This window comes from Heteronotia binoei, chromosome 1 (assembly GCF_032191835.1).
Source record: "Heteronotia binoei isolate CCM8104 ecotype False Entrance Well chromosome 1, APGP_CSIRO_Hbin_v1, whole genome shotgun sequence".
NCBI classification, from domain to species: Eukaryota; Metazoa; Chordata; class Lepidosauria; order Squamata; family Gekkonidae; genus Heteronotia; species Heteronotia binoei.
The window spans coordinates 248,812,322-248,835,392 of NC_083223.1; the positions used below are offsets into that span (position 1 = coordinate 248,812,322).

The 23,071-nt window shown below is 46.4% G+C and overlaps 1 protein-coding gene across 2 annotated transcripts; it reads right to left on the reverse strand.

Annotated features, from left to right (window-relative positions):
- Nucleotides 1–385: 385 nt before the first annotated feature.
- PELI3 (pellino E3 ubiquitin protein ligase family member 3) lies at nt 386–20,358 on the reverse strand. 2 transcript variants are annotated; one of them, XM_060251521.1, is made up of 7 exons: nt 20,150–20,358; nt 15,558–15,710; nt 12,707–12,836; nt 11,581–11,682; nt 6,043–6,240; nt 2,050–2,238; nt 386–1,015 (listed from the first exon to the last, which is right to left on the reverse strand). In XM_060251521.1, the coding sequence occupies exons 2-7, from the start codon at nt 15,707–15,709 to the stop codon at nt 449–451; spliced, it is 1,338 nt and encodes a 445-aa protein (XP_060107504.1). In that variant the 5' UTR covers nt 15,710; nt 20,150–20,358; the 3' UTR covers nt 386–448. The 2 variants fall into 2 exon arrangements, with proteins under 2 accessions (XP_060107504.1, XP_060107493.1); XM_060251510.1 differs by lacking the exon at nt 20,150–20,358 and adding an exon at nt 15,892–15,948.
- Nucleotides 20,359–23,071: the final 2,713 nt, after the last annotated feature.

A 23,071-nucleotide genomic window follows, 5' to 3' on the forward strand; every position in this document is an offset into this window, starting at 1 on the left:
TGCTGATAGAAGAGGGGCAGTCTTGCCCAATTCCTCTCCTCACTGCAGCCCTCCCCCCTCCCACCACCTCTCCTCTGTGGTTCTTGTCCCATGTGGGTTCCCTGATCCCTGTTATAGTCTTTCCCAGCTTCAAAACAAGCTACTGGGGGAATGGAAAGGTAGAAATGATCCACTCCAGCAAGTGGAAAGCTGGTAGGAGACAATGCCGCCAAGGGTGTATCTAAAAATTAATTGATGGATAGGAAGGCACTTTATGGGAACAGATCTGGGAAACTGGTCTATAATGGACACTGGACAGCAACCCCAAGGTTGCTGTGTGATCCTGTCCTAGCGATGGGCATTTCCAGTAAATCACACAGGCACATACGGTCCTCAAAGGATGAAATTATTCCCAGATGTTGCTGTTTATTTTTTAATCTCCCTCCATCCTGTCCCCCCACCCCCCAGCTCAGTCGAGAGGCCCCTGGAAGATGAGACGGACAAACCCCTGCTGGCCCGTCAGCCAGGTGCCGCAGAAAGGGCAGGCAGCGTGGAAGGCGTGGGTGCCATGGGGCAGAGGGATCTGCGCCCAGTACTGCACAGTCTTGGCAGAGCAGACGTGGCCACAGGGGCAGAAGGCGTGGGTGGGGCGCCCGGCGTCCAGGTAGAGCCCTGCCTCGCAGCCCAGCCACAGAGGCACATAGGGCCCGGAGCGCCGGCACATTGGGCACTCTCGTTCCAGGCCCCCTTTCTCCTTGCGGAAGCCCCAGTTGTGGAACCCATGGACGTGGCCGCAGTTGACATAGACCCAGGGCTGCTTCTTCTCCACCACACCCCTCTGTGCCAGGCTGGGGAATGCCAGCGTGCTGAAGCCCACAGGGCACTGGGGTCGGGCAGCATTGATCTCCTGGCGCAGCGCTTCCAGCTGCTGCAGCGTTGGTGTGCGCAGGAGCCCCTCCGACGTCCGCCACAGGAGAGTGGCGCCACAGAGATCAATGAGTGAGCCGTCTTGGAGCACGTTGGACTCTGATTCCACCTGGCAGGAAGGGGAGAAAGAGGGTGTTAAAAGTCCATGCATGGGTGTGGAGTGGCAGCTGGACAATGAAAAAATGAGTTAATTACTTTGAAATGTGGTCTTGGAGGAGAATTTTATGGATACTGGGGATACTCCCTTTAAGCTGTGGGGTCTTGTGAGCAAAAATTCTACTTTGTGAGTTACTGGCATTAAAGCGGTGAGCTACTGCATAAAGTAGCTTGCTCTGGGGTCATTTTTCCTGAGTTAAGACAAAACTGTGTGCTGGAGGCTAAAAAACTGAGCTAACTCACAGTAACTCAGCTTAGAGGGAACACTGCTGGGGACCACCAAAAAGACAAATAAGTAGGTTGTAGATCAAATCAAGCCTGAACCCTCCCTAGAAGCTAAAATGACTAAACTGAGGCTATCATAGCTTGGTATGAAAACATAAGAGTCACTGGAAAAGACAGTAATGCTAGGAAAAGTGGAAGGCAGCAGGAAAAGAGGAAGACCCAACATGAGATGGATTGACCCAAACAAGGAAGCCATAACCCTCGGTTTGCAAGACCCAAGCAAAGCTGGTAACGCTGACTGAAAGGATGAGATTTACAAAACCCAACAGGTGGGCTAAACCATTCCCCCCAGGTGCCCGTTTCCAGTTTCAGTTGCTGCTTCTTTTAGCATCTATTTAAGGAAAACACACAGGTAACATATGGATACCTCCCACCCCCAGAAAAAAAGGAGCTTGAGAGAAGGGGACATTTGCATTTGGAAAATGGTGGGAGGAAAATAATAGACTCCCCACCTCTCCCAGCTTCAGCTTACCTTTTAAAAAAACAGGGGAAATCCAATTATGGTCTTCAGGTAAGCTGGCCAATACATGCATAGCAGACAGGTTGCTTTCTCAACAGATTCCCCTGAGACCCAGGGCTGTTCAGGGCCATATTTCATATCCCAAAACCTGAAGTGGCCAATATTAGGAGGGACTGGGGGGGCTCTTTTTTAATCTGCCACAGGCCCTCCTCCCATCACTTTTCCCTCTTCTTCCGACATACCAGCTTCCCCCGTTGCTGTGCAGAGCGGCTGTCGCGCAAGGCATACACATTCCCACACACAGAGATCTCGCGCCACACGCCCGGCGTGGAGTCCTCACTAAAGCCGCCATTGGGGTGCATCACCAGCACCCCGTTTGTTGTCAGCCCGTCCATCAGCCCGTCCGGAGTCCTCCACTTGGCCGCCCTCTCCTGCCAATGAAACCAGAGACTGGCATCACAGCACAGCTTGGGCAGGGGGTACAGGGGCACAAGGGTTGTCTTCTCACCCTGTTTCTCCTTAGATGTGGTAGGGGAAGGAGCACCGTCCAGTTCTAGTAATGTGAACAGGTTGGGGGCTCTTCTATCTCTTTAAACATCTATCAATAGCAAACATTGGGGTGGAGGGGCCATTTGGATATGCCTCTCTCTCGGCTTGGCTTCGCGAACGAAGATTTAAGAAGGGTGCAATAGTCCACGTTTGCTGCAGGCTCGCTGGTGGCTGACAAGACCAATGTGGGACAGGCAGGTCCGGCCACAGCGGCTGCAATACCCCCACCCCACCCCGCAGTAGTAAAATCTCTCCCCGGAGGTGCTATTTGCCATGGTAGAGAGGCAGGGTTGTACTTTTACAGTATTGTAAAGGGAGCAGTGAGAGACAGAAGATGGGAAGTCAAGGAGAGAGAAGAGTCAAGGCCACAGCCTCATGCATGCTGTGTCCCAGAGGGAGAGATTATCAGTGGCTCTGGGAAGTGCATGAGACGAGGAAGGAGTGGAAGGAGGAGCAGTCACCAGAAGCTCAAGGATGAACCTATGAGGTCTGAGAAAACTGAGAGGGACATCCAAGTGAAAATACCAGATAGCAACGGGAGATGAAGAACTGGATGGAGGGATGAAGCAGAGCGAGGGAAAACTGGGTACCATCAGCATCAGGATCCGTGGCACTCAGTCCATGGCTAGCAGAGAGCCTCATTTGCCATTAGCAGAAACAAAAAAAATCCACATGGCTATACACCCTGTGCATCACCCTACCACACACACACATATAACAATATAAGATAAAATTATTATATATGTAACTGTAACCAGTGGCTGTATCCACATGATTTTCCAGGCATTTTACTTCTATCCCTGGCATTGTGCCTGCATCACACCCATCCTCCAATCCCTTTGGTGGTGGATATTTCCAGGTGGGAACTATTTGTCAGCAACAAGCCTAGCCAGTCCTGCCTATTTTCTTGGAACATGGGACAAGGTCCCACATTGGGGTCTGGTGCTCCAAAGAGCCACAGGTGTCATGTCAAAGAGCCACATGTGACTCCCAAGCCACTGATGATGGTACTGAAGGGCATGGAATTTGATGAGGCCATCTAAGGACATAACATAGAGAGAGGCTACAAGAGAATTCAATACGCATCCTTAGCAGACCTCAGCAGACAGCGAGAAAGCATGGAATAAATTTTCTCTCTAAATTAACATCAGACACAGAAGAAAACAAGCAGAGGACAGAGTCATGGAAACCTAGAGCAAGAAGAAAGTCAAGCAGGGGATAGTGATCTGTAGACAGCAGAGGAGTCAACAGGGAAGATGATGGAATCCCTTTGCTTTATCAACAAGGAAATTATTAGTGATTTCAGCGAGGGTAGTTTAAGATTAAAGGCGGAAAGCAGGAACCTGATTGTAGAGGATGGAGAGAGGAGAGAAAGTCAAGGCAATGTGGGAAGAAGCAGCATGGAGGCAAAAGGTAAAGACCAAAAATACAATCACTGTGACCAGAAATTAAACATGAAACATAAATTTAATAAAAAATGCCAAGCAAAGCCAAAGTCCAATTCATACTCCAGACATCCTCATTAATACACAAATATGTAGTATTCAAAAATCCCTTACAAAAGTCACTTAAGTAGTAACTCCAACGGTGGTATCCTCCAAAGCTGTATGTGAGAAATATATTTCTTTAATCTCATAAATGATGCGACAGGATTGCCAGTTTTCTTCACCTATTTCAAAGATTATTTCCTCAGGCATGGGCTTTAAGCCATTTGAGTATTAGTCTTATTGAGAAGTTTCACGGAGACCTTTTGGTCCCAGGAAAGACTATGAATTGTTGTGGCCAAGTGTTAGTTTGAAAGAATATCTAATAATCCCATGCCTGAGTGACTTTTGCAAGGCAATTATTCATAGTAATTTCTGGTCACAGTGATTGTATTTTTTGGAGGCAAAAGGTAGCAGGGAAATTGTGGGGTAGTTGGGTGGGTTGAGATGGGAGGGGGCATAAGAAAATAAGAGAAGCCATGTTGGATCAGGCCAATGGCCCATCCAGTCCAACACTCTGTGTCACACAGGGGCCTTTTGCAAATGGCAAGAACTAGTGCAATATAATGCAGCAGCTTTAGTGCAGTATGAAGGAGGCAGAGGATAAAGATAGAAGCCAAAGAATCTGCATTCACAGCCAAAAAGAAGGAAAGAAATGACTAGAAGCAGAAGTGAACATTGTGGAATGGGAAAAGAACTCCAAACTTTCTTACAATATAATAGAATAAAGTCTGAGTCGAGTGACACCTTTAAGACCAACAAAGTTTAATTTTGAGTATAAGCTTTCATGTGCATGCACACTTCTCCAGATACATTGAAAAAGAAGTCACCAGTCATGGCATTACATATAGGTAGAGGGGAAGAGTTAGTTGCCTTGACTCTAACCAGCCTTTCCTGGCAACTAACCGCCCTCTACCTATATGTAAGGCTTGAGGAAGTCAGTTTCAATGTATCTGAAGAAGTTTGCATGCACACAAAAGCTTATATCCAGAATTAAACTTTGTTGGTCTTAAAAGCGCCACTGGACTCAGACTTTATTCTGCTACTTCAGGCCAACACGGCACCGTGCTCCACCCCTCCCCACAGCACACTCAAAGGAGTGCTGCTAGAATCGCCCCTACCCTTTTAGACGTGGCCTGGGCATCTCCACGCTTTCTCTTGAGAGAGTGCTTGACAAGGCTTCGCTCCCCCCTCGCTTCTGGAATTACCTCTGAGCGCAGGGTGGGGGCAGGCAGGCAAGTATTGGAACATGGTGCCGCAGGAGGGGGCAGCCTGGCCTGGTGCACATCTGTCTAGGGCCCTCAGGGGCGGGGGGCGGCAGACAGTGAGTCTGCCTGGGACGCCACATGCCCTTGGGCCGTCCCTTGAGGCATGCATAATAGTGACATTGTTTTTTATGTTCAGTTTCTGGCACAGGGTTCCATACTTACTGGGTGACTTTAGGCCAGTCATACACTCAGCCTCACCTCAGGATTGTTGTCAGGATAACAGGGAAGAGAAAATAATTATGTATGCTCAGGGCTTGTTCTGTAGAAGCACAGCAGGAACTCATTTGCATATTAGGCCACACCCCTGATGGCACCATTGTTTCACACAGGGTTTCTTTGGTAGAAACTGATTTGCATATTGGGCCACATCCCCAATACCAAGCCAGCCTGTGCGTTCCTGCTTGAAAAAAGCCCTGTGTGTTGGGTTCCTACTGGGGAGAAAAGTGGGTTATACATGAAATAAATAAGGATTGTGTTGAGGACAAGGAAAACCTGGAAATAGGGCTACGACATGTTGAAGCCCCTCCCCCCAAGACACTCCATTTTAGAAGCCAAAGCTGAAAAAACCCTCTATGTGGAAGCAGCCAGCATCACATGAGAATCAGTACAGAATTTAAAATTTTAGCTTTTCAGCCCTTTTTTTTTTTAAAGCCTCCAACGTGGAGATCAGATGAGCTTTCCTTGGGAGGGAGTACTCAAGGGTGGAAGCCACAAGAGAGGTCTTCAGATGGCTCTGGCATTGGGACCAGTGACTTATTAGTGCGGTGCAGCAAGCAGATACAGAACAGAGAGGGTGATCTTCTCCAGCAGCAGGCTGGGGAAAAGTCCATTTACTGAGCGTCCTTCTTGTCCCAAACCTAACCCTGCATTCCATCTAGCATCGCCCCACCCAAATGTGCAAAGACACACACAGGCGCTCCAGTGACTCACTCACTCCAAGGAAAATGTTGCGGGAGGCATCAAAGCCGGCAGCGTAAATGCGGGCTGTGTACGGGGGGTTCCGTTCGCAGATGACACGGCAGGCAAAGCGAGAGATGGTGCTCTGAGCTGATTGACCATCCACGGCTGAGTTGGCCCCAGGGGTCGTGTCCGTCACCACAAAATCAATCATACTCTCTGTAGAACGACCAATCTGGGAATAACAGAGGTGATGTGAGAGAAAGCTATGAATTAATATATAGGGTGCGTCCAAACTGAAAATTTCCAACTTAGGAATGGGATTTTCATGCCTCCCCCAGTGACTGCGACCCACTGTCCTCAATGAAATGCTGTTCCTGGGGGGAGGGAGGGGGGTCCTGAAAGGGATCTGCAGCAAAAGGAGAGGGAATTGGTAGAAATGGCTAATTTAATCTGGATCCAGCTCTTTGCCTCCTTCCTGAATCCATCCTTCACTTGTTTCCAGGGCTGGCCCTGCCACTAGGCAAACTAGGGGATTGCCTTGGACACCGGCCTTCTGGGAGTGCTAAATTGGGTGCTCCCATGTGACTCGGTGACGTTATCAGTGCAGGGGGGGCACCAGAAGTTAGCCTTGCCTAGGGTGCCAGACAGTTTAGGGCTGGCCGTACTTGTTTCTTATTTGCAGCAGCATCTGGACAATTAATTTTTCTCTCAGCAAAAGCTATATGATGCAGCAAACTCTGGAAGGTCCCTAGATTACCTTGCCATATCAACATATTTTATTGCAGCAATCTGAGCTTTGTATGTATTCTTTTGTCATCTCAATAAAGTAGTACTTCCTGTATGCAGCTTCCTGCAATTCTGTTTCGTTATAGCACTCTTTGTTCTGGGTGTAATTTTTATTATAAAACATAAAACAGAAGAAGTTCCATGAAGAGAAGTGAAGTGGTCTGTGTGTGCTTTCAGCCAATGAGAGCCGGATATTCTGGCTACCACGGGCCAATCAGCACTCTTCTTTGCCAGCAGACTCTTAACTAGGTTCTTTTTCTTACCTTGCTCTGCCACCATGGAGGAGGTGCTTATGGCAGTGGTGGCGATTAAGCAGCAGCCCCCAATTTAATGTATTAGTGAGTGCTGGGATGCCAACAGGCCTGGAGAAAAAAATCCTGCCTTTTTTTCTTTTTATAGAATAACAAACAACATCTGGGCAGTCACCAAAATTACATTTTCTTATCTGTTGGCTATCTACAAATATACCAGAGGTCTGTTAAAAAAATAATGTATCTTGATACAGTGTATTCTTGGGAAGTATACCTTTTTTAGTTATATATTGAACTACAGGAAACCAAACTTTTAAAAAATCCTGCCCTTGGATTGTGTAGAAATAGGCTGGGCAGCCTTACCTCTGGGGCAGTCTGGACAACTTCCCAGGATCTCACAATGTGTGATGGAGGCACAGCTAGTGGGAGTGATAGATAAAGGTGGTGGAAAATAGAGTGAAGTTAAAAAAAACACACACCCTGGTGTGTTTGAAGGGCTATGCATGGTGAAATTCTTGGGTGAGGAATATAGGGGACATGTAAGACATCCTTGGAAATAGGTGTCTGAAGAAATGCCTTTTTTCCCCTGGGAGCTTTAAGATGAGCCAAGCCTCCACTGTGTGTTTTAACATCCCACCCCCCTGCAGAGAAGAGGCTGGGAAGAAGGAAGTCCATCAGTGGCTTTCCAGGCTCACCTCCTCTCACCTTCATACAATTGCTAACAGATCCTAAGGCTGCCAGTCCCCAGTAGGGGGCAGGGGATCCCCTGGTTTGGAGGCCCTGCCCTCTGCTTCAGAGTTATCAAAAAGTGTGTGTGTGGGGGGGGGGTGTTTGAATGTCTGCTGGGAACTCCATTGTACCCTATGGAGACTGGTTCCCATAGAGTATAATGGAGAATTGATCTCTGGGTCTCTGGGGGCCTGTTTTTTGAGGTAGAGGCACCAAATTTTCAGCTTAGCATCTGTCACCTCTCCTCAAAGAAACCCCAAAATGTCAAAAAGTTTGGGCGAGAGGGTCCAATTCTATGAGCCACGAAAGAAGGTACCCCTATCCTCTATTATTTCCAAGAAAGGCATTTAAATGGAGCTCAGTTACTTTAAATGTAGTGGCCAGAACTCCCTTCAGAGTTCAGTCCTGTTTGTCACAACCTGTCTCCCCCCTCTTTGGCCTGGAGTGATCTGGTCAGTGGGTGGAGAAGCAGATAAGTTCTCCTTGCAACAGGAAGGAAGTTAGGGTTGCCAAGTCTAACTCAGAAAAGTCTATCTGGAGACTCTGGGGGTGAAGCCAGGAGACTTTCACATTCCCTAAAATAAATAAATAAAAATACAGCAGTAATACAGTATTTCCTTATTCCCCAACAGCTGCAAGCTCTCTCTCTCTCTCTCTCTCACTCATTCACTCACACACATACAGTAAACATTTACTTTTTAATAAATTTACTTTTTAATAAATATTTTATAACTTTTTGGGAACAGATCTCTGTACCACATAGACCTCCACCATCTCAGACATGCTATTTTAACAGTGAGTGCCAGGGGGAAGGCAGGCAATTGGCATATGGCCTTTCCTCCAGGGGCACACAAGGCAGTAAACTGTTCTTATGGTGATCAGACACTGGCCAGCAAGAGACCCAGAGGCAAGGCCTCAAAACTTGGAGGGGAAGCTGGGAGTCCTGACCCTCCCAATGAGCAATTCCTAGAGTTGCCAGGTCCTTCCTTGTCCCCGGCAGAGGACTTTGGGGAGCATTACTAGAGGGTGCGGGGATGTCCTCTGTGTAATGACATCACACAGAAGTGATGTCATCACATTGGAGACCAGCATCCCATACACCTGAAATCCAAGCAACGAATTCGTGGCCCCCAGCAGGAGCTTGGCAGCCCTAAGCTAATTGGTGGGCCACATCAGCTTGAGGGCCCTTTAAATCTCACTGGAGGGGAAGGAAAGGGGTAGCCGCCCTTGGGGGCAGGGCTTCCCCCATTGGCCAGCTGGCCATTGGTGACCAGGAGCCTGCAAAATCAGGGGATCCCCCTCCCCCACCTGAGGACTAGCGTCCCTAGCATTTCTGTACAAAGGTCAGGTGGAGTGACAGGCTACCAGATAGTGGAAGAAAAGCCCCTCCAGGTGTGAAGAAGCAGCTCGGAGGGCAGGGTGAAATGGGGCCTGCAGGCCAGAGCAGAAATGTTCTGCCACAAAGCATCCAGAGCTTTTCATGGCATGGAGATAAATAATGCCATCTGGTAAATAGTATCCATTATGCCTTTATTAAAGGGGACATGAGTCTTTTCTCCAGGCGGCCTGTTGATAATCTTAGATGTCACAGTCCAGCTCCAATGATTTTATTTTGCAATAAGCCCCATGAAATAATTGTTCTATGTCTGAAAAAAATGGCCATATTTTAAAGACTATGTAGACTTGTTAATAAAAATATTTAATCCACAAACTGATAATTGTATCTTTTAAATTATGCTGAGATTATTAAAATGAGACCCAGCTAAACATGGTAAATAACATTCAATCAAGCTTTTATTAAAGGGACAAGACATTTTTCTCCAGGCCTTTCGGCAGTCCTGTAAAAGGTAAAGGTAGTCCCCTGTGCAAGCACCAGTCATTTTCGACTCAGTCTGGGGTTGTTTTCACAACGTTTTCATGGCAGACTTTTTACAGGGTGGTTTGCCATTGCCTTCCCCAGTCATCTACACTTTCCCCCCAGCAAGTTGGGTACTCATTTTATCGACCTCGGAAGGATGGAAAGCTGAGTCAACCTGGAGCCAGCTACCTGAACCAGCTTCTGCTGGGATCGAACTCAGGTCGTGAGCAGAGGGCTCCAACTGCAGTAATGCAGCTTTACTCTTGGAAGTCCTGTACAGAACTACAATTTCCAGAAGTCTTTCATCAGGATCCCTGGGATTTACATTCTGTTAAACCATCTTGAATTTAGGCATTCTTTAGAAACTACCATCATAACCCTGTCAAAACCCTTCAAACTGCAGTTTACCTGTAGTAAGAGAGCACCATTCAGAAACCTGGATTTTCTCTACACCCACAATGGTTGTATATATTTTTATTTATTTCATTTATTAACAGTTTTTTTCTACAGTTGCCAATCTCCAGGTGGAAGATTGAAATCTGGAAATTGGCTTTTACAGCTGATCCCCAGACCAGAAAGACATCAGTTCCCTTGGAGAAAATGGCTGCTTTGGAGGATGTACTCTATGATATTGCACCATGCTGAGGTCCCTCCGCTCCCCAAACCCCACCCTCTCCAGGCTGCGCTCCCCAAATCCCCAGGTAATTTCCAACTCGGAGCTGGCAACCCTATTTTTACCCCACTTTTTTGCCCACATAGGGCCACCAGGATAGCTAACAAATTTAAGCATATATGTCAAAGTCTCATATTAAAAGCCATTAAAACCAGAATGCAAATATGTCATTAAAAACAGAGCTTAAAGTAAGTACAAAAGATAAAAACAACATTTGAAACATTGGGGAGGAAGAAGGATGCCCCTTGGCTTGCTGGCTTAGGCTACTAGTGCCTAGGTTTGTCCCTTTTTTCCCCTGACAAAGTTGTGCTTTAACAGCTGCAAAGTCCCAGGAAATTGTTGCTGTAGTTTAGCTTCTTAACTGCATTGGTTTTTCCCCTCCCTTACACACAGAATGCTAGAATCACAAAGGGTTCTCCAGGGTCATCTAGTCCAACCACCTGTACAATGCAGGAAATTCACAAATACCTCCCCCAGAGTCCCCTGTTCCATGGCCAGAAGATGGCTAAAAACCTCCAGGGTCCCTTGCCAAATTGACCTAGAGAAGAACAAAGCTGCATGACCCCAAAGTGGTGACCAGTATGACATGTAAGAAGGGGCCACAACAACTAAGCATTGATTTAATCCTTTCTGGCCTCCTTCCCATTATCTGCCTAAATTCACAAAAGCAGCATTGCTGTCAGATTACTATCTAGCCTCTCCAAAGAAGGAGATCATTTACTAGTTGGATTGTCAGGTTTGGGTTGGGAAATACCTGAAGTTTTGGGGGGTGGAGCCTTAGGAGGTCAGGATTTGGACTTCAGTGCAGTATAATGCCATAGAGTCACCTTGCAAAGTGGCCATTTTCTCCAGGTTAGCTGATCTCTGTAGTCTGGAGATCATTTGTAATCCCAGGAGATCACCAGCAATGTTCCCTCTAAGCTGCAGAGTCTTGTGAGCAAAAATTCTGCTTTGTGAGCTACTGGCATTAAAGTTGTGAGCTACTGCATAAATTATTATGCTCTGGGGTCATTTTTCCTGAGCTAAGACAAAAATGTGTGCACTTGCTCACACTAACTCAACTTAGAGGGGACACTCAACAGCCACCACCTGGAGGTTGGCACCCCTATCTCCACCTTCTCGCCTCTTTGTTTTGGGTATGGAAAATCACCAGGTGAAGTTTGTTCTTCATTTACCACTGAATTTCTGTCCTGTGTTGTATCGCACTCAAAGGCACAGGAGCCCTGCCAGAAAACAAGGGGGCGATCCTATTCCCGCTGTGGCTGCACTGGGTACCTGAAACATGTCGGTTTCGCTGTCATGCGTGTACTCCACAATCACTGAGTGGCTTCGGGAAAGCGTGTAGGAGATGCTGTGCTGGCCTTTGTTACTCAGTGCCTGTTGAGGAGAGGGAAATAGCCATAGGAACTGCCTGAAGCTCCTCTCCAGAGCAGAACACATCACCCCCCCCCCCGTAACAACCCATCCCCTTGCCAATTTGATGAGCAGTGCATTCCACACCTGCACAAGGGACATAAAACAGTCTCCCATTCCTCAAGTGCAGCCACACTACTGCACCTAGAGTGGCCCTGCATCTGCCTAGAAACAGCAACCCTCGCATCTCAGATTTACAGGGCTTGTTGGTAGTTTCTTTTGGAAGGGAAATGCAGTTTGCACATGCTCAGCACTTCTTTACTTACTGCATCACTTATTCAGGGTAACAGGGAGGTACTATATTAAATGGTTCACAAACCATTCAAGGGAGGATTGGATAATCATATGGAGCAGAGATCCATCAGTGGCTATTAGCCATGGCCCACAGCGTATTGTTGGAACTCTCTGTCTGGGGCAGTGATGCTCTGTATTTTTGGTGCTTGGGAGGGGCAACAGTGTGAGGGCTTCTAGGGTCCTGGCCCCACTGATGAACCTTCTGACGGCACCTGGGTTTTTTTGGCCACTGTGTGACACAGAGTGTTGGACTGGATGGGCCATTCGCCTGATCCAACATGGCTTCTCTTATGTTCTTATCAGTTCGGGACTGTGATCTATACTGCTGTGTATGGATTCCTTTAAGTAAGATCTTATCAAGTAATTTTTGTATTGCTTACTTTATCACATTAATACTTATGCTTCAATTCTATCTTTTAGATTCCCGGTTGGTTCCAAACTTCTACAATCCTAATGCACTGTTTATTGAATACCACACTTTCTTGACTGTATTAATTCAATCTGTGTAATCCACCTTGAGTCCCTGTGAAAAAGGCGAATTATAAATAACATAAATAAAAAATATTTCAATATAAGTCTGGTATTAAAAAAAATGGATCTTTGAAAAGCCTTGGCTTGGTCTAATGATTGGAGGAGGGAACTTTCTAGTGGCCAGGAAACAGTTTTGAGATTTTTCTTGGATGAGGGAGCTCACCTTAGACACAAGCGGTGTGGAGATGTGGTGGATGACGTCGGGTTTTACCCCGTTAGCCTTGGGCCTCTTGTATAGGGCCAGTCGACTGCGGCGTCGGCCCTTATCACCGTTGGGCAAGGAGCCATTGTACCTGCATTGGAAGGCACCAACATAACAAAAATAAGTGTGTGCCATCAAGTCACAGCCAGCTCATGGCAGCCCTATCTGTGGGGTGTTCACGGCAAAAGATGAGCAGCAGTGGTTTCCCATTGCCTTTCTCTGCACAGCAACCCTTGGGGGTTATCCTTGGGGGTCTCCCATTCAAGTAGTGTTATCAATCCCCAGTTGGGGACAGGGGATCTCCTGGTTTGGAGGCCGTCTCCCTGCTTCAGGGTTATCAGAAAGTGCTGAATAGCTGGGCTTTCCATTATATCCTATGGAGACCAGTCCCCTAGGGTATAATGGAGAATTGATCTGTGGGTAGCTGGGGCTCTGGGGAGGCTGTTATTTTTAGGTAGAGGCACCAAATTTTCAGCATAGCATCCAGTGTCACTCTTCAAAATACCCTCCAAGTTTCAAAAAGATTGGACTTGTGGGTCTAATTCTATGAGCCCCCAAAGAAGGTGCCCCCATCCCCCAGTATTTCTAATTGTGGGAAGGCATTTAAAAGGAACACAGTTCCTTTAAATCTGGTGACTAGAACTCCCTTGGGAGTTCAATTGTGCTTGCCACAACCTTGCTCCTGGCTCCACTCCCAAGTCCCCAGGTATTTCCTTTTGGACCTGGTGACCCTACATCTAAGTGCTAACTATGGCTCTCCCCCCTGCCCCAGCTTGTGAGATCTGATAAACTCAGGCCAAGCAGGGTTATTCAGGCACTGGCATGATTTTCTTATGTTCATCTTTAATGCAGACATCAATAAAAAGCCAATTTAAACCAGCAACAAAATACTTAGTCCAGATTTTGAACTCCCAGAAAATTGGCTTTAGGATTGTTCTGTTTGTTGCACATACCACAGTTTAAAATAGGGTTCCCCAACATGGTGCCCATGGGTGCTACCGTGGCTGCTGATACCCTACCTGGTTCCACCAAGTATTTTTAGAAAGCGGGTAGAGCTACATTGAGCTCTTGCCCAGCAGGGCGTCTTATTGGCTACTGGAGAGCCCACTGGCTAGGCAAATTAAAGTAACGTTGTTTCAGTGGCAGCTGTCACTACAGTGTTTGTTAATAAAACAGCTGCCACTGAAACGACGTTACTTTAATTTGCCCTTACTTACTCACTGCCCTTTCCCAGTCTATTTTTAAACAAATCCCTTATTTTCTTACCCCTTTGTTTTTGTGGCTCCATCTACTGCAGTGGCTATGTTGTGGTTGCACCCACTACCCTGTGTCAGAATTCTAAAGGTGCCCATGGGCTCAAAGAGGTTGGGAACCCCTTGTTTAAACAAACCACCATTTATTGTGCCGGCTGTTTGAATGCAGAAGGTGTTTATATTTGCTGCTGCTATGGTTAAATTATGCCAGGCATTTGTAGAGACTGATGTGATAGATTGCAGTCATGATCTGAATTATTTCTTACATTCACTCGTGTTTTATAGGTTTTTTTCTCCTGAACTATTTGATCATCACTCTTTATGCACTATATTTCCCCCTTTCCTGTGTTTTTTATGCCTACAATATGAAAATAAGCTTTGGCTTCAAACAATGGAAAAAGTTCAAAATTCAAACCCAGAGTTCAAAATAATGAAACGTTTGTTCCAGATGTGCACCCCTGTTCATCTTTTCCGGAAAAATAAAAACAGCAATCCAGTAGCACATTAATGACTAACAACATTTATTCCAGCATACATTTTTGTGAGTCATAGCTGACTTCATCAGATCCATGGACACTTGCACAACTGATAAAACAAACTCTGACTCATGAAAGTTTACGCTGGTGAAAAAAAATTAGTCTTTAGTTTAAGGTGCCACTGCTGTTTAATTTTTCTTGAACCTTGTAGACAGATTTCCCAGGCAACTTTAGTGAAGTATTACTCTAATCATTCCGATTTGTTTGCATTCCATTATTTTCCTTAACTGCCCAAACCCAGTCTTATGTAATCTCTGCAATACAGAGAGATGCCAGTCAGCACCACTGACCTCTAAACTGACTCTGATCTACACAACTAGTGGTCACTGGCTACATATTGCCCACTGGCTACATATTGTGGTCTTTCTCGTGCTTGACAATCACACTGTTTTTGCCTTCTAAACAAGCAGGCAGGTATCTCAAGCCTATGTGTATTGGGGGGGGCACCATGCCTAAGCAACATTTGGCTTAGTATGCTGCTACTTGTGCATGTCAGAGATTTCAAATCCCTGCATAAGTTCTCAAAAGAGAGGCACTGAGCTCATCCCTTACAGAAAAGTCTTTCCCACTAGGGAAGCCAGCCTCCAAGCAGGACTTGTGGATCCCCTGGTATTACAGTTTATCTCAAGATTACAAAGATCAATTCCTCTGCAGAAAATGGATACTTTGGAAGAGGGACTTAGTGGTATTGTGTCCTACTGAGGCCCTTGGCCTTCCCAGGCTCTACCCCCAAACCTCCAGGAGTTTCCAACCTGGAGTTGGCAACCCTACCCCCCATCCCCTGACAGTTTTCCGCTAAGCCTGGATGGGTGGGTGGGTGGAAGGATAGATGGGTAGATGGGGCAAGGATAGAATGGGCTAACACTGGTTACTCAGTAGTAAGAAAACAGTATTATGCACATGCTCAGGCTTACTCATCTCATTCTTTCTGTTCCTAAAGCAAAACATGCTGAGCTAAGGGGGTACTGGCTCAGATTTGGCCCCGCCCTCCAGCGAGGGGCTCCTGCTGCCCTCTCTACTTACCCCAGCACGATCAGCTCCCCGTACTTCACTGGCTCCTTGGTTAACAGGATACTGTCTCCTGGAGAAGGGTAGATGCGGCTGCTTTTGGGGCAAGCTCGCCGGAGATCTAGGGAATGGGAACTCACTGCTTCTGGGCTGCTTTCTAGCACCATCCTGTAATTACATGCCAGAAGACAGAGGGGTCACTCTAGAGAGTTTATTCCTAAAATAAGAGATACGGAGGCACATCCTGATCTTACCGGGATACTCTTTCCCTAACGTCAGAGGTTTTTTTAAAAATTACTCAGAGGGGTGGGGTAAGAAACTCTACGCATGCTCAGATGCTAATTATTACCGAACAATATTTCGCATCCTGCCCTCGTATTGTCACAACCTGCTTGGATGGCTTCCCTGCATCCATCCGTTGCCACGGTGACACTCCCTGACCTCTACTGCTTCTAAGTTGCCATGGTGATGCTCTTGCCTCTTAGTAAACACCTCTAGCATTTCCTGGTTTCCAAAGTGATGGCCCCCAAAGTCACCACGGTGACAGCCCTAAACTACCTCTGCTCTGTTACTACGGCAGCATTTCAGATATTTAATGCCGCCCTGTTACCATGGCAACACTCTTGTCTTCAACCTGGTGTCTTTGAGTGGAGGAGGCCAGGGTGGTTCACTTAAACCCTCTAACTATCCCCTGTTCCAGAGTCTGCCAGTCTTCAGACTAGTTCCAGAAATATCACATGCACACAATACACCCTCCTTCACAAAGGAAAGAAAACTACAGGGGCCCGGAGATGGGTAACAAAAGGCCTCAAAGCCTGGCTAACACCAGGTACGGCTCTGCAATATGGGAAGGGATAATATAGATAAGAGTGCCTCTAAGCATGCACAATGTTCAATTCCTCTCAGCACTGAGCCACTGCAGTCACTCCACGTACATACAACATGTGTGAGTTATGGGTCTGGCTTAGAAGATTTAGCAAAATTAATCACTGGTAACAGTGTGTGCTTACACACTGCAACTGTTTCCAGGTAGATTCTGCTATTCTTACACAGTAAGAATCTAGTTGCAAAGCGAGTTATTTAGTGTGTGTGAACGCACCGAATGTGTTAACTTCATTTGATGTGTGTGTGTGAACAGGAAGCCAGTTGTGGTTACCCAGAGGTGAAGCTAAGGTACTCTGTGGATAGTCCAAGACTTGTATTTACTGTTCTCTTACGATAATTTCAGGTGGGCAGCTGTGTTGGTCTGCACTAGAAGATTCAAACCCAGGAACACCTTGAAGACTAACAAGATTTTCAGGTTATAAGCTTTCCAGAGTTGAAGCTCTGGTATTCTGATGAAGGGAGTTTTGACTCTCTAAAGCTTATTCCCTGGAAATCTTGATCTTTCAGGACTTGGCTCTGGCTCTTTATACATTCCAAAACTGAACTCAGGATTAAGGGGGTGAGCGCAGGTTCAAATTTGTGTCTTTGAGATCAGATCAGCATCATCACACTTGCACCCTCTGACTTACATCTGAACCTGAGTGCCACATAACAGCTACAGCACCATGTCTAAACACACCTACCTGCCAGAAGCAGGAAAGATCCCCAAGCTTTTCCATTTACTCCATTTTGCTGCTATATTCCCATAATCATGCCACTACAGTCTTTTCTGGTACACAGATCAACACAATTACATCTCAAGCATTTAGATCAGCAACAAAACTATACACAGCTATATGCTGCACACACAATATCACAGTTGTACAAATTCAATATTCATGTGCAGGACAATGCAACACAACCTGGTTGTAGTGTGCAACCCAAATGCAATTTTCCTTGCTGGAATCATCCTCTTGTTTGTAATTTCTGAGTAAATGGATCCATGTGGACAGGGCCTCTAAGATAGCCATCTACCATACCTCACCAAATGAAGAAGCCATTTTGGCTTCCAAAATACAACTGACACAGGTCTAACAAAGTTGTTATGGGCAGGAATTTTAAATATCCAAGCTCAGGTAGGACTGAAATGATATTTTGCACAAATGCATTTCAAAATCTGAATATGGAATTTTGAATTTTAAAGTGTTTACATTTTGAGTTTTTGAGGTTGTTGACAGGAGACATGCTGCCCCATATTTCTAAACCTCCCACATTGAAAACCTGCAAAAATGCTTTGAATGCTTTGAATGGAGCAATAAATCTTTCTTTCTTTCTAAAACTTTTTCCTTCTCTAAGTTCTCAGGGTGGCATGTTTGTGGGGATAGAATGAGCACAGAATTTCCATGAGGGAGCTTTGCCCTTAATATGTATGGGGAGGTGCCATGGGTCTGCAAAAGGGTCCTTTGTGTGCAGCTAGTCCCAGGTTCAATCCCTATCATCTCCATTTGAAAGGATCAGGTAGCAGGGGATTTGAAAGACCTCCACCTGAGACCATGGAGGGCCACTGTCAGTCAGAGCAAATGTTACTGACCTTGATAGGCCAATTGTCTAGCTTGCTACACAGCTTAATGTGTTCATCAAACATGGAAACTTGAGAAATTAATGTTGGGGAGGGATGCACCTATGTGAATAGGCTTAGGTCCCCTGGAGACCTGTTCCTGAGAAGTCTGGCTAAACTTCAAGTGAAAAGCCCACACTTTGCCTGCTGAAAAGTGATATAGAAGTAGCCAGCAAAAAATAGTATTAAAATTAATAATGACAACAAAGCCAGAAGGTCTGTTCTTGGAGATGGGGACAGGAGGCAGGGTGGAAGATAGGAGACAAGAATGTTAGGGAGCTGTGGTGGAGAAACTGGGATGTGTGGTGAAGACTGTAAAGTAACACCAAGAAAGAGAGGGCCCCTGAGCAGATACTGAGTTTCTCCTTTCCCACTGACTCTGCAGTGCACACTTCTGAGCTCGAGGATAAAGCTTTTAAGTCAGACAGGAAATGACTTTCAAGTAACAGTGAGTTCCAGCGCCTCTTCTGAAAGCACTGTAACTACAGAGGCTTAATGCTTTTAACAGCTGAATATTCTGAGGCTTTTATTTCTTGGGCTGGGGATACACTGAAACAGTCAAAGCTAAGTGGTCAAATTCCTGAATTTCATGGAGAAAATCAGAGACAGGTGGCTGAATTCCTGAATGTTGTGGGAAGAGTCGAGATCTGTGGGTCAGGTCAAAGAGGAAAGAGGACTAAGGCTTTCTACATTCAGAGGTGGCATATGCTGCACCTGTAGCATGAGCATAATATACTGTATGTGTGTGAGGGGATAATACCAACAGAGAATTAGAGGACCACATACTGCTATATTGAGATTCTAGGAAACCTGCATAGTTTTTTTTTTGAGGGGGGGATATATAACCTACAAGGGTAGGAGAAGAATGTTTAGAAGAGCATCTATGGTATGGTGGAAAGCAATGCACAAATCCTGCTAGAATTAGAACTTCGGAACCGGAGTGTGTGTTTGAATGCTTGCTGTATTGGGGAGTGGATTGAGAGGCTGCATCTGGGGAAAGAACTTGCAAAAGGGGCAGAGCCCCAGAAGACCTAGGGTGATGAGGTGGAAGACTAAGACTGGGTGTGTATTGGAGGAGAGGGACCAGTCCTTGCTATTTTGATTAATTTTGATTTAACTGTGAGGCTGCTTTGGGGGAGGGTTTATTTATTTCTTTTTTTGATGCTTCTGGGAAGTGCTTCTTGGGGCATTTTGAGTGCTCTGTCTAACACCCAGGGAAAATGTATACTGAACTTGCACTAGGAGATGGGGGTGGATAAGGCAGGTGTGGAGCATGTGAATTGAGGAAAGACTCTAGGGGGAGGGAAATGGCATCTGAGTGTATGGGGGGGGGAATGAGCCACATTTTACCAGTGATTCTTTGCTAAGAAAAAATGCTGCATATATCCCCCCTTAATGCAAACTATTTTGTAATAAGCTAAAGGCAACTAAATGGACAAGAATTGGATTGAAGGAGTCAGGAATGGGGGGATATATTGAGATGGGGGTGGATAAGGAATTAAGAGGAATTAAAGGACACCCAGAGAGATCTGGGGTGTTGGTGCTGAGTTGAACTAAGGAACGCCCCACTAAATTTGAGGATCGGACTAGGGTTAGAAATTAAAAACAATTGGGTTGGATTTGGGGTGGTCAATAAAGGAATGAAAGGCGGGGGTGGGGGGGGAGGAACATAGGAATTAAAGGACACCGATTGGAATGAAGGTAGATACCTAGCTGGATTAGGAGAAGGGATCAATATGGAAACAAAAAATCCAGAGGAGTCTAATCATATCTGGAGGGAACAGATAAGGCAGGAAGAGACAGGCAGAGGTGATGGTGAGGTTATGGTTTAAGGATACCCAGATCGATGTGGGGGCTGAGTGAGGAATGAAGGGAGACCCTTATAGATTTGGGGAAGGGTGGAGAGGGGGTACCCTACGGTTGATGGGGGGAGCAGACAAACGGGAGGGGGGGTGTCCAGACAGACAGACAGACAAAACGCAGAGACTTGGCTAAAGTGCAGAGATGGGAGAGTGGGGTGAGCGAGGCATCTCTCCTTCCTCCCTGCCCTCCCTTCCCCATGCACCCCCCTCCCGCCCCGTCCTCCCTCCCGCCACGCCAGGGTTGGGGGGTCTCTCCGGCTCACCCCTCTGCGCGTCCCCCCCGCTCCCCTGCGGCGGGTCCCTGATCAGCAACCGCCTGCGCAGGATGGATGGCCCTGCATTGCCGAAAGAAGGAGGCGGCTCTGCTGCTGCTGCTGCCGCGGCGGCTGCTGCTACTGCTGCTGCTCCGGCGCCGCGCGGGATCACAAGCTCAGCTCTCCCCCCCCCCCCGCCCCCCGCGCCAAGTCTGCAACACACAACACACACCCAGAATCCGAGAGGGGAAGGGGGACCCTACCCTGCCCCTCCTCTCCCATCTCCCTCCCATCTAGGGGTAGCCCGAGCCATGCCCCCCCACCAGCTGCATCACAAAGCAGAGAGAGAGGAAGAAGGAGGGGGGTGTTTGTTTATTGTCTTGCAGGTGCAAAACGCCTGGAAAAGGCTAGAACAGATGGGAATGGAGGGGTGGGAAGGGGGGTGTCCAGGGACAGAGGGAATAAATACAGAGAAAGAAATGATTGGATCCTGGGAAGCAATGCCTGGGAGACAGGGAGAAAGAAGCCAGGCATGCCTCACTTGGCGTGGGGCGGTGGGAGGGGGGGGGCGGCGGTGAGGCATAAGTGCAACAGATAGCATAGCCCCCTCTCAGTACAGAACGGAAGAGAGGCGGAAAGCAAGACAACAACGGAGGAGCCAAGATCATCAGGAGCAAAATAAAACCTTATCATTAGCAAACAGTGGTTATTATTATTATTATATGCCATCATTTTGCTAATAAGAATTCCCATGTTAGTTCTCGGTATATTATTAATGTATAATGATAGCGTTGGTGTTTATTATTATTATTATTAACCACATAATAGTTTAAAGGTAGGCAGCCCCTGACTCTCCACCACCCAAAATTTAATGGAGATGTTCACTGGTTCATGAGAACCAGGAGACTGGAGGAATTATTGGGTGGAGTATTGAGCATACAGAACTGGGAAACCAATGGAGTGAAACATGGTTTTTGAAGATTAGTGACAGATGGGGTGGGATATTAACTGAAGAGCTAGTGCAGGATCCGGAGTCAGTGGAGGAGTGCTGTTTTTTGTATGAGGAAGCAATAGACAACCTTACCTCCCCCCCCCATTATATTGATTAAAGGGAAGTATTTATCTGGTGATCCCCTCCCACATCTGCCTAATCAAGACCAGCCAGTTTGCCTGAAATGATCCCCCCCATTAAAAGAAGCAAGTATTTAGGGTAGGGCAGGGTGGAGCAGAGTAGGAAAATCTATTTCAAGCCTGCCAGGAGTGACTGTCTCTCCTTGTCTTTGCATAACAAGCTGTTTTCCTCCCAGAGCAGGAACTTAAGTCCTGGTAAACTGTGTTCACACAAGCAGGAAAGAGGGGAACTGGAAAGAAAAACTGAATGGATTACTGCAGGCAGGCATCTTGTGTTGTTATCACCATGGGAAGCCATAGTAGTAAGCTTCAGGGTCATTCTGTGAGAATGGTAGATGGTGGACTCAGGACAGATGGAAAAGAATTCGTCTTGGCCCAGGGCTCAGATTCACTGGTGGGATTCATTGCCACAATATGTGGTGAAACAGTCTGGCTTAGATGCCCAACCATGATCACTAGGCAGACTTGCAGGTTTGGAGGCAGCCTAGCTCCAATACTAGTTGTTCAGAAAGGGCTTTACTCGTGCTCTAATTGGGCATTGCCTGGAAATCTCTGGCTATTCACAAGAAAATATCTAGATCGGATGTTCTTTTGGTCCCATCTAGCAGGTCTCTTCTGGGATTCTTATATTCAGATTGCCTGGCACCAATCAAATTCACATTTGCAGGTTGGAGAGCCAGGAGTGACTGGGCTTTCTCCAAAGCAGAGGTACTCAAAGAATCACCAGTAGCTTACCCACCAGCCCAGTCCCTTCACCATACTCTACCTGCCTGTCCACCCCAGCTCCATACATTGACCCCTGTTCTGTTCTGCTGTACCCAAAAAGTCAGGCACTCATTACATTGGCCTACACATGCATACACTTAGATATGTGAGAATATGTTCTGGGAAGCCCAGGTTCAAAACCACATTCTGCCATGGAAGTTCACTGGGTGAACTTGGGCTAGGCACTCTCTCTTTCATCTGTTGTGATGACAAAAAGGGAAAAGATGGAGACTGATGTTGTAAAGCCCTTTGGTCCCCATCAGGGCAAGGAGTGTGGGCCATAAATATTGAAATAAATAAATAAGAGCAGCAGTTCAAATGAGTTCGCTCCCAGATTCTCTGGAAGCTCTACATCTGCAAATGTTGGTGCTATGAATATGACTCTGTTTGGAGAATATTCACCTAAGTATTAGATACCATCCTTTGACATACTGGATTTCAGTATTTGATATTTGACTATTAGCTTGCTGAAATGCAATAATTAATGTCTGGCTGCACGTTATGGTTGACAGACACTGATCTTTAGTGGCACGGCAGTGTAGTATTTTACAAAGTGACATTTTGACAGATTTCAGATATAACATCTGCTAAAAGGGGCTGTGGCTTAAGAGCATTGGCTTTGCATGCAAAAGATCCTAAATTCAAGCCCCCAGCACCTCCAGTTCAAGGATCAGGTAGCAGGTGATGTGAGACCCTCTAGTAGAAAGTGGCTGTCAGTCAGAGTAGACAGTAGTGGTCTTGATGAACCTAGGGACTATTTCAGTATAAGGCAGCTTCAGGTGAGAACAAAGAAGAGATGAGTGTAATGTACAAAAATTTCTCAACCAAAAATTTAAAGATATTTTTTTAAGTTGGAAAAGTTAAGTTGTCCACAATTTTCTTTCAGCTGTTAACTAGTTCCCTGAGGGAGAAGTTAGGGTATATTATTATAAACACTGCCACACACTTCAAATCTTGCAGAAGGGTCTGGCCAGAAGGAAATAGAGAGATGCTAAGTCAGCTTCAAACCCCTAAAGAACTGATATGTGGTGCTTT